This window comes from Esox lucius, chromosome 14 (assembly GCF_011004845.1).
Source record: "Esox lucius isolate fEsoLuc1 chromosome 14, fEsoLuc1.pri, whole genome shotgun sequence".
NCBI lineage: Eukaryota > Metazoa > Chordata > Actinopteri > Esociformes > Esocidae > Esox > Esox lucius.
Genome location: NC_047582.1, coordinates 21,113,345 through 21,124,640, shown reverse-complemented (window position 1 = coordinate 21,124,640; position 11,296 = coordinate 21,113,345). Strand labels below are relative to the sequence as shown.

The following is an 11,296-nucleotide window of genomic DNA, read 5'->3' as shown; positions in this document are numbered from 1 at the left end:
GGGAAAATCAAAAAGCCATCAGACTTGTTTGTGGGGGAAGGTGGCCAGCCAAAGAGGTGGAAACACTTGGGGCTTGTAATGGAAGCTGAAGGGAGAAGGTTTAGGGAAAAAACCCTGAGCCTGAGTGTATACAGGTCCTGACATTTACCTGGACAGGTAAGGTGGTCAGTGAAATAAGAAAATATGGATGTAGAAGAGAGTATACAGTATCTAACAAAAATGAGTACACCCCTCACATTCTTGTAAATACTTGATTATATCTGTTCATGTAACAACACTGAAGAAATGACACTTTGCTACAATGTAAAGTAGTGAGTGTACAGCTTGTATAACAGCATACATTTGCTGTCCACTCAAAATAACTCAACACACAGCCATTAATGTCTAAACCGTTGTAAACAAAAGTGAGTACACCCCTAAGTGAAAATGTCCAAATTGGGCCCAATTAGCTATTTTACCTCCCCAGTGTCATGTGACTCATTAGTGTTACAAGGTCTCAGGTGAGAATCGGGAGCAGGTGTGTTAAATTTGGTGTTATCGCTCTCACACTCCCTCATACTGGTCACTGAAGTTCAACATGGCACCTCATGGCAAAGAACTCTCTGAGGATGTGAAAAAAGTTGAGTGCACATGCTCAGCGTCATATCCAGAGGTTGTTTTTGGGAAATAGACCTATGAGTGCTGCCAGCATTGCTGCAGAGGCTGAAGGGGTGGGGGGTCAGCCTGTCAGTGCTCAGACCATACATTGCACACTGCATCAAATTGGTCTGCATAGCTGTTGTCCCAGAAGGAAGCCACTTCTAAAGATGGTGCACAAGAAAGCCCGCAAACAGTTTGCTGAAGACAAGAAGATTAAGGACATGGATTACTGGAACCATGTCCTGTGGTCTGATGAGACCAAGATAAACTAATTTGGTTCAGATGGTTTCAAGCATGTGGTGGCAACCAGGTGAGGAGTACAAAGACAAGTGTGTCTTGCCTACAGTCAAGCATGGTGGTGGGAGTATCATGGTCTGGGGCTGCATGAGTGCTGCCAGCATTAGGGAGCCACATTTCATTGAGGGCACCATGAATGCCAACATGTACTGTGATATACTAAAGCAGAGCATGATCCCAGGAGATTGGGCTGCAGGGCAATATTCCAACATGATAACGACCCCAAACACACCTCCAAGACGACCACTCCCTTGCTAAAGAAGCTGAGGGTAAAGGTGATTGACTGGCCAAGCATGTCTCCAGACCTATACCCTGTTGAGCATCTGTGGGGCATCCTCAAATGGAAGGTGGAGGAGCGCAAGGTCTCTAATATCCACCAGCTCCGTCATGTCATCATGGAGGAGTTGAAGAGGACTGTCTGAATGTTTGACTCATGACGTCCTTATAATACAGCATTACTTTCATCTAGAAAACCCTTCAGTATAGAACATGGTGCTAGACAGAGTTGAGATTAATTACATTGCAACACCTTAATTGTGCCCAAAAACCCAAATCACAAGCTTATTGACAATGACAAATCCCTTCAACCAGTCCCTTGTACACAGAGGGACACCTCACCTCTACAGGAGGACAGAGCTTCTTTGAGGAAGGGGTCTAAGAAGACCACTTGAAAGTAAGACCAAGGGATTTTCAGACTAATCCCTGAGCACCTTCCCTCCCCCTCACTGTACCCCCTACAGTACCAGATCATACTGGTCTCCCCGGACCCCTCCTGCCTCAACCGGCTCCCTGCTCCCACGTCCTCCTCTCGGAGTCCCTGCCTGGTTCCACTTTCTCCCTGAGTGTCAACGTTTAGCATGACAATTCCCTCCCAAGTCCAGGCCACGGGACAATGCCTGTAGCTAAGGTTTGATGTCCTTTAAGCCTTTTGACGGGCTCCTGCGGCACCCAAGGTCCCCTCTCCCAGTCATTGTATTAGGTGAAGCTAGAGCCCTGCTGCCCTGGTAAAATCTGCTGTGTGTTAGAAGGTGTATAGGTGGATGGTGAGGGGGTTGCCTTCCCATCTGGTAAGGCAGTGTTGAGTGGAGATTTAGAAATGGAACACAACATGGTTCAAATTCACAATCCAACCATCTCACCAGCATGCACAGCCACTCACACAGAGACTGTATCTAATGTCACATCAACGACCCAACCCCTTGAGTTACTTTCTAGACGTGAGTGAAACCGTGGAGTGTTTGTTTCAAGGTAGGGGGTGGGTGTGTTGGGCGGAATCAAAGGGCAGCGACTTATTGTTCGTGTCTGAAAAGGAGCTAATGGTCGGCAATCGCTACTCGGGGTCTGAAAGCCGCGGGGTGCCCCCGGGCCAACTCGCACAATGACACCCCCACTCCTTCCCGCGGCGCGTCTTCCTGCCTCAATCTGTACCCAACGACTCGCTCTGGGGGTGCGCATCTGTATCGATGCTACAGCCATCCACTGTTTTCAATACACCCATCACCGCTACAGTTTAGAGTCACCTGTAAGCTTTTAGTTGTATTGTGATTTTCCCTTTCGTTGCCTTGATTTTTTTGTGGGCAAAAATATGCTACTGCGTGTATACTGTCTGTGACTTTGCCCCATGGCAAATTTAAACCAGGATGTGCATCAATCGTTAAGAAATATTGTAGGCTTTAAATGTCGTAAGACTTTCTTATTTGTGTGCTTACTGACAATTCTCACACGTATTTCGGAAACACAAGTCATTCTCAGTTTACTTTGGTGTCCACTCACAGTTACAGTGCCGTGTTCCTCCGTGTTCCTCGGCAAAGATTATCGTCCATAGCGAACAATTTCATATTATATGTAAAATGATGAACATTTTCAATCCTAAGAAAACATTTGCAAGTGTTTGTCAAACAATATATTTTAATATGTTTTGTAATTTAGATCCTGTATATAAGTGTATTTGAACAAAATATATTAATAGAAAGTGATTAAGCATTATCATTAAACTTGATCCCAAAGGTTGCCTAAATGTTTTCAATGATGGATAGTCGTGATCTTTAATTCAGTCCTATCTTTAACGTTTCAACTTTTATCCCAAATCATGGCAGATTTTAATATCAAGGAAAGATCGTTAAGGTATATGATTTTAGGCCTAAACTGAGTCCACATCTTACATGCATATTAGATACTTTGGATACCCTACTGAATATTTATTTACTACTTAGTAATGTAAATATTCTAAGTGGGTCAACAGTGAATTCGTGAATTAGATTTTTGCTAGATGATTACCTTTAATTGCTTACATGGGGGTTGCATAGGCTTACCTGTACTTGAATTATTTTAATTCTGTATATAAGGAAGAAAACCCTATATATAGTAGGCTTTTCTGTCTGTGAAGTTTCCAACGGAAAACACGCCCACTATCTCACGTGTTAGCTCACGGTCACTGAAAAAAAAATCAAGTTCATTCACAAATTCACTATCAGCTGTGCGTGATTGTCTCTCGCAGCCAATGGGAGCCAAGGCAATTAACATTCCAGCCTCCAACTCAGGTTGATTAAAAAAAACCAGTGGAGCTGGGTTGATGTGAGACCGGTATTTGAGCTTGAAGTCGAAGTAGGTGGTGGATTCCAGACTTGATGAATGACTGTTGATGGTATCTCGCATACAGGCGCCAACAGCTTGGGTTTCTGAACAGATCTGTTTTGAGACAGCGTGACGAGGAACCTTCGGAGTATATTTTTTCTGCCTTCAAAATTTGCTTGAAGGGGGTCAGGCCTTCACTTACGTTTGGACATTTTCTTACCACCCGCAATTGTTCGAGGCAGCACTCTCAAACGATTTTCTATCGTGCGTAATGGGTATATAACAGGTCTAAACTGCAAGTGTCACTGACTCGCGAAGTGCCTGACTCGGGTTGTCTGATACAATTAGACCAAGAAGAATGTCGGAGCGATCCCAGAGCCCTATTTCAGAGTGCAACAGCCGGCCTGATGACTTCAGCCGGGCCATGTACGCCCAGGCCTTGAGTCAAGAAGGGTTTGGAGGAACGTCGCTTCAGATCCCGCACGGCGTTCTCCAACACCATAGTCTTCTTTTTAACAAGGCTGCATACAACGGGATGCCACCGACAACACCTCAAAGCTTTTTCCCATTCCCCCCAGTCGGTGGTGACTATAGGGCCTCCGACTTGCAAGCCGGTGAGTTTTGCCAACCCAAACATTGGTATCCCATTGCTTCCGAGTACACTGGCCAAGTTCCTGCACTCGCAGCGGCTACCCAGCCCACAAACCTTAGCCCACCTATGGCAGAAACCAGGGAGCAAATCAAGATGCCAGAGATAAAGATTGAGAAGGATGTCAATGATGAATATGACGTGAAGAGTATCCAACAGTATCCGAATCCGACATCATCATCGGTGGCTCACGGAGTTTACTACTCGACACCGTGGAACCCATCATTTTGGCCCGGCCTTACCCACATCACGGCCTCGAGTAGCAATCCTCAACCCGTTAACTCTATAACCTCAACATCGTCCTCAACTTCTCCATCACTCTCGCCATCTCCCCCTAGTAATGGGTTACCAGGAGTCACGTTTTTCAACAGCGGAGGCTCAAGCCAAGGCGTCCAAGCGCTCCAGGCGCAAACCACTACCCGAAGCAGTGGATCATCTAGCGGAGGTTGTAGCGACTCGGAGGAAGAGGTAAGTCCATTCGCCCCATAACAACTAAGCTTAAAAATATGGTGATATACAGTCAGTTTTTATTTTAGGAGATGATTAAAAAAAATTATTCCCACAGGAGAATCTCTCAACCGAGGAGCTGGAACAATTCGCCAAGGAACTGAAGCACAAGCGTATAACCCTGGGTTTCACCCAAGCCGATGTCGGTCTGGCCCTAGGAAACCTTTATGGTGAGTTTGAATTAAACTGGCATGTAAATCCTAAGTGGGTACAGTCAGTTACATTAGAACATCCTTGAGCCAAAAGGCTGACAATATAAAATTAATGTGTCTGTGATGGCATGGGGGGGGGGGGGGGGGGGTCGTTGTCAGCAGTCTTATACATGTAACCCTACTGACCCCCTCCCTCTGGAGGTGTGCAAGTAAATGGAATTGGTCACCTTAATTTGAATGGTGTGGTGAACAGGGCTTTGTATTAGCCAATAAATGTGAGAAGTTACCAGTGTGATAAGGCATAAATGGGCTTAGTCTCACAATACCTTCCCCCTTGGCTTGCGTGCAAATCACCATGTTTTCCTGGGACAGCCGATTGTACGGCCGGTCTTTAGTGATGTACTTGACTGTTAAGTGCATTTTGAGATTATTTTCATAGAATCATGCTTTGTCTACACTTATTGTAAGTGTACAGTTTTCAATGGTCAAACTTATTTGTGCAGGCAAGATGTTCAGCCAGACGACAATCTGCCGATTTGAAGCGCTACAGCTTAGCTTCAAGAACATGTGCAAGCTGAAGCCCTTGCTTCGGAGATGGCTGAATGAAGCAGAGACGTCTGACAACCCGCAGGATGTGAGTATTCTGACCCTGCTGATGCATGGTGGTTTTGAAGCACAGCTAGTCTTAACATGAATAGGTTTGTGAAATGAGTCTAGGATACCCTCTTGTGGAGGAAAGTCTGAAATTTCATTGGAGCTAAGAGTAATTTCTTCCTGGAATGTTATTTATCTTTATAGTGCTCTGCAGCTTTGTTTGATAAGGGAAGTCCCTTCTGAAAGGACCGTGTCACTAATTTGTCTTGAATGGCCTGAAAGTCTCCCAGTCTGAATTTGAGTCCTGGTCCCCAGATGTACAAGATTGAGCGTGTGTTTGTGGACACCAGGAAGAGGAAGAGGCGCACCAGTCTGGAGGGCTCGGTACGCACTGCCCTGGAGTCCTACTTTGTCAAGTGCCCCAAGCCCAATACACAGGAGATCACACACATCGCTGATGATCTGTGTCTGGAAAGAGATGTGAGTGACTGATGCTTTTCTTCCCTCTGACCTACAACCATTGACCCAATCCTGCATGACCAAAAGTGCTGTGTGGTAACTATGTTGTTATGTTGCCTGGTTTTGACACGTGTGTGTGTGTGTGTGTGTGTATAAACTGTATGGGAATGTTTTGGACATGATGTGACTGTATTATGTTTGGCAGGTGGTTCGCGTGTGGTTCTGTAACCGCAGACAGAAAGGCAAGCGCCTGGCCCTCCCGTTCGATGAATGTGAAGGACAGTACTATGAGCAGAGCCCCCCTCCCCCCCACATGGTCCACTCCTCTCTACCTGGGCAGGCGTACCCGCCCTCCAGCCACCCCGGGGGCCCTACCTTCTACATGCCCCCCCTCCAGAGGCCAGATGTGTTTAAGCAGTCCCTGCACCCTGGACTGGTAGGTCACCTGACCAGCTAAACGCGTCCCAGTTGTCCAATCAGCCCTGGCCGTGTGGCCGCCTCGTTCCCCACCCAGCATGGCTACCTCTTTCTCACCAGTCCGGAAGTCCCAGCCGGCTCAAGCTTTTGTCTGCCGTGTCCTCTTCTACCTTTCCACCGCTGTCCCTCTGGATCACTGGGCTGGACAAGTGAAGTGAGGGGGTGCACGTAACAGTTATGTAAAGGATTGGATCGATGCTGCGACTTCCTGGTTTCTTTGTAAGACCAGGAATTTTGACCGGCTGCCTTTCTGTCTGCCCCACATTGCTCTGTGTTGAGTTAATCAGTTTGGGACCATGTCTCCCACCTAGTTCAGCTGCAAGTCATCTGCACAGCCCTGCATTTGGTGCTCCACATCATGACTTCACATGTTTTGGGGGATCAGGAGGGGCAGCACATTGGGTCTGAGTTGATGCTTTTGCACATAGTTGTGGATTTAAGTCTAAACTGTGATATTTTTTTAAATTAGATTTATTTCTTTTTAATATCCTTGTATAACCTTTACAGTTCTTCCAGCCTTTGGCTATATTTCAGTTGTCTCTACAGTAATATTTGAATCTTACAATGGAATACACAAAGCGGAACATCATATTTCAGCTGTCTAAAACATTTCCCCAAATTTCTTGTTGGCATTGCCCACATTGACAAATGGTTTAGGGGATTTCAGTAATGGAGGAAAGGGGACAGCATGAAGGTTGTGTGTGGGGCACTGACTACTGCTCCTCAAGCAGTCTTTCACATTGATTCCAATTAACCAGTGTTGATAACATGATCATGTTTGTCATTGTTACTTAGCTGTTTGCCTCACTAATCCTGTAATAGATTTTGTTTTTGATCAAGATATTCTTAAATGGCTCATGTGCAGTCAATTGTGTGCCTTATTGTGTACTTGAAGTCATTTCCTCTTGTATGTCTATTGCAACATTAGTGTTAACCTCACTAATCCTGTAATAGACTTGTTTTGATCAAGCTGTTCTTAAATGGCTGTCATGTGCAGTTAATTGTGCCTTATTGTGTACTTGAAGTCATTTCCTCTTGTATGTGACTGTCTTGACATGTTTTTACACTATCCCATGTTTATAAGTGAACTAGTATTTGATAATTTATTGAGACGCTGAGTATTTCTCCAGGTCAACCTAAAGATGTTACTTGTACCTTTTGCACCCAGGAATTAAATCAAATTCTTTATTTTCCATTTCCAAGCTGCTGTCATAATTCTTCCAACATGACCCTATATTGTTGCTGTTCTTACAGTCAAGGTTATGTTGATGCCTGCAGAAAATCTTTAATCTACACATGGTGTTTAGGGAAGTCTGTATTTCTGCCTTTTTGAAAAAGGTGTGCAGTAAATATGCTTTTGTATTTAAAACTGTAGTCTGATTTAATGGCTATTTAAACAACCATGCTTTCAGCAAATCTTGATTCTCCTGACCAAATTTCACATGCCCCTCTTTCTCAGGGCTTCAATATATTGAATGGTAGGTGGAAGATGTCTTTCCTCCATGTAGGAAGAGTCAATGAGCTTGGTGTCAGCTTCTGACCCAGGCTTCCAGGTCTGGGTACATCTTCTGGGCGGGTAGGCTGTGATAATGGGGACAAATGCTACACAGCCTCTCCCTCCAGTCTGTGTATAGTTTAACTTTGTAGTTATGCCGCCATGCGAAGTATCTGGCGTATCTCTCCTTGTCCAGTTGCAGCTGGTGGAGAAAGTTTCCCAGCTCCTCAGTGGATGTAAAGTCTTCGACGTGAATGAAGGAGTTGGGTGGGGCCACGGCCTTATAATCTTCTGGAGGTGGACCAAGAACGACAGGCACCGCCCCTGCCTGGTAAGCATTCCGCCAGAGCTTCTCTGTGATGTAATCCTTGGATATGGAGTTCTCGAAGGCCAGGTAAAAGTAACAGCGTGAGATGGTTGGCAGCAGGTTGCTGGGGGCCAGGCCCCTCCTCCTCCAGCGCCCGTACACCTCTACTGGAATGCTCTTCTTCAGGCTTTGGAAAACCAAGCTCCTCTTGTGCTTTGGGTTATAGTGACTGACCACCCAGCAGGCCAGAAGGGACTTTTCTTCTGTAACTACTTCCTTTGTGCTATTTTCAGCACAGCCTTCCCCTTCCTGTGGTAGCAGCTTCCCATAAGGCACAGTAATATCAGCATCACGGCGGTAGGACATTGTCCAGTTGAACACGTTACTGAAGGGCTTCAGGTGTCCACTGTTGTCGGGCGACTCCAGGGAGAGCCAGACCCACTTCTGCTCCCCTAGCCGGGGAAGGTTAATGGGTAGTTTTTCCTTGCCTGTCATGAGCTCCCTGTGGTGGAAGACCACTAGGTCAGCACTGGAGTAGAGGGAGCGTTGGTCAACCAGGTGGCAGCCTGAGATTCGGTGGTTGTCCCAGCACACGTCGCCCTTCAGGCTTTGGGGGCGCCCGAAGGGCCAGTGCCACAGGAGGATGGTTATGTTGCGGCCCCTAACATGTCCGTCAGTGGACAGACCCTGCCTGCCCTCATTCAGCTCTCCCACCAATAGGAACACGAAGGTGGTCAGGAAGCAGATGAGGAGGAGGAAGACGTAGTGCCGGAACTGAAACTTCATAGTTCGTCAGGATTATTTCACTGTTGGGAAAGGGCCAGAGAATACAGGGTTGAGTTTTTGTGACCAAATAGTTAAATTAACATGATGCAAAATCATGGCTAACAAAGATTGCTTTAAGAGGAACATAAAATTCAATAAAAGATTAGTATAAATTACCAGGATGTAAAGCTAACTGAGAATAAATATAGATGTTTAAAGAAATTTCAATGTGTGTGTGTATATATATATATATATATATATGCACACATTGATAACAAGGACATGTTACATGCATTACATTTACAATACAGCTCTGGAAAAAATTAAGAGACCATTGCACCTTTTTCTTTCCTTTCCAAAAAAGTTGAAACGGAAAGTTCTGAGTGAGGAACAGAAGCATTCAATTTGCAGTGGTCTCTTAATTTGAACCCTTCAGTTCCTCAGTTAAAACATTTTAGACTTTTTGGGAAAGGAAAGAAAAAGCTGCAGTGGGTCTCTTAACTCTTCCCGGGGCTGTATATACACTACTGTTCAAAAGTTTGAGGTCACTTAGAAATGTCCTTGTTTTTGCATGTAAAACAAATTTTTTGTCCATTAAAATAACATCAAATTGATCAGAAACAGTGCACAATGTCTATTGTGTAGACATGGTCAATATTATAAATGACTGTTGTAGCCAGAAATGTCTGACCTTTAGTGGATTATCTACATAGGTGTTAAGAGGACAGTTATCAGCAACAATCACTCCTGTGTTCTGATGGCAGGTTGTGTCAGCTGTTCCCTGGTGGTTAGATTGAAGGTTTCACTTAATATGTAATGAATCTAGAATATATGTGTCACTTTTTTATTTGAATTATGGGAAAAACTTTTCCATGTTATTCAACATTTTGGAGATGCACCTGTAGACATTCCATTGATAATCAGCCATTTCCAACTACAATAGTTATTCACAACATAACAATGTCTACACTCTATTTCTGACCAATTTTATGTTATTTTAATGGACCAATTTATTTTTTCTATCTGCTATTTATCTTTTATACTTCCTCTCTGACTGTAATCTATATCACATTTCTGTTCATAATGGTGCAATGGACAGTGTAATAAATATTGTATTTTGCGTTAATAATTACACAATCTGAAATGCTCCTTGACTCATATTATTGTACTTGTCTTTAAAACGTTGCACACTTCCTTCTCCATTCCCCCTTGTAAATATCAACCTACACCCAACAGCCCTTCTCCCCTTTTTGCTGTTTATACATGGTCCCTGATATATTTTTATGGTCTCCTTCCAATTTGTATTCCAAAAATAAATGAATGCACTCTGTGCATTTATAAACATTATTGAAGTTATTTGTTGTTTTGTAAAAGTTGTTTACGCTAGCTCCGCTCCTTATTGAAGATATTAGTTTTTTGTCATCATCATTTTCTTCCACTTATCCGGGGCCGGGTCGTGGGGGCAGCAGTCTAAGCAGAGATGCCCAGACTTCCCTCTCCCCAGACACTTCCTCCAGCTCTTCCGGGGGGACACCGAGGTGTTCCCAGGCCACCTGGGAGACAAAGTCCCTCCAGGTGTCCTAGGTCTTCCCCGGGTCTCCTCCCGGTGGGACGGGCCCGGTACACCTTCCCAGGAAGGCATTCCAGAGGCATCCGAAACAGATGCCCAAGCCACCTCAGCTGAGCCTCACTCTGAGCTCCTCCCGGGTGACCGAGCTTCTCACCCTATCTCTAAGGGATCGCCCAGCCACCCTGCGGAGAAAGCTCATTTCGGCTGCCGGTATCCGGGATCTTGTCCTTTCGGTCATGACCCAAAGCTCATGACCATAGGTGAGAGTAGGAACGTAGATTGACCGGTAAATCGAGAGCTTCGCCTTGCGGCTCAGCTCTTTCATCACCACAACAGACCAATACATCGACCGCATTACTGCAGAAGCTGCACTGATCCGTCTGTCAATCTCCCGTTCCATCCTTCCCTCACTCGTGAACAAGACCCCTAGATACTTAAAACTCCTCCACTTGAGGCAGGCACTCTCCACCAACCTGAAGTGGTTGGTTTGTTGTAAAAGGTGTATATGCTAACAACGCTCTTTATTGAAGTTCTTTGTGTAAGGTGTATGGTGCTATCCTCTTTATTTAGACATGACAAGAGGGGTATTGAACAAAAATGGAAAGAAGACTGGTTTTATAACTGTTGTTACATTTATTCGTCAGAGTAAAGCATCATTAGTCTAATCCTGTTCCTTAAGTCACCCATTAGCAGACCAAAACGACCAAGAAGCAACCCACATTTCACAGCTGTTCGTTGCATCTTTTTCTTTTTCTTTCACCATCGCTGCCATCTCAAAACACATGTTAGGAGTAGTCTTGGGCAAAGATCA

General features: G+C 44.9%; 2 protein-coding genes across 2 annotated transcripts; one reads left to right on the top strand and one right to left on the bottom strand.

The window, feature by feature from the left end:
- The first annotated feature begins 1,292 nt into the window (after window positions 1-1,292).
- Window positions 1,293-7,770, top strand: pou5f3 (POU domain, class 5, transcription factor 3). The gene is made up of 5 exons (XM_010877491.4): window positions 1,293-4,627; window positions 4,725-4,836; window positions 5,322-5,452; window positions 5,728-5,892; window positions 6,077-7,770. The coding sequence occupies exons 1-5, from the start codon at window positions 3,869-3,871 to the stop codon at window positions 6,326-6,328; spliced, it is 1,419 nt and encodes a 472-aa protein (XP_010875793.1). The 5' UTR covers window positions 1,293-3,868; the 3' UTR covers window positions 6,329-7,770.
- Window positions 7,771-7,877: 107 nt separating this feature from the next.
- Window positions 7,878-8,867, bottom strand: LOC105014843 (fucosyltransferase 7 (alpha (1,3) fucosyltransferase); the record flags this gene model as incomplete). Its single annotated transcript, XM_034297046.1, has 1 exon — window positions 7,878-8,867. A coding segment is annotated over one exon (990 nt), but the record flags the coding sequence as incomplete, so codon positions are not given.
- Between the last annotated feature and the right edge of the window lie 2,429 nt (window positions 8,868-11,296).

What these genes read in the sequence shown, in the direction of transcription:
- pou5f3 (XM_010877491.4), top strand. Translation starts at nt 3,869, where the DNA reads ATGTCGGAGCGATCCCAGAGCCCTATTTCAGAGTGCAACAGCCGGCCT. An exon ending in GGCCCTAGGAAACCTTTATG is followed by an intron (nt 4,837 to 5,321) that starts GTGAGTTTGAAT and finishes TTATTTGTGCAG; the next exon opens with GCAAGATGTTCAGCCAGACG. An exon ending in ATCTGTGTCTGGAAAGAGAT is followed by an intron (nt 5,893 to 6,076) that starts GTGAGTGACTGA and finishes TATGTTTGGCAG; the next exon opens with GTGGTTCGCGTGTGGTTCTG.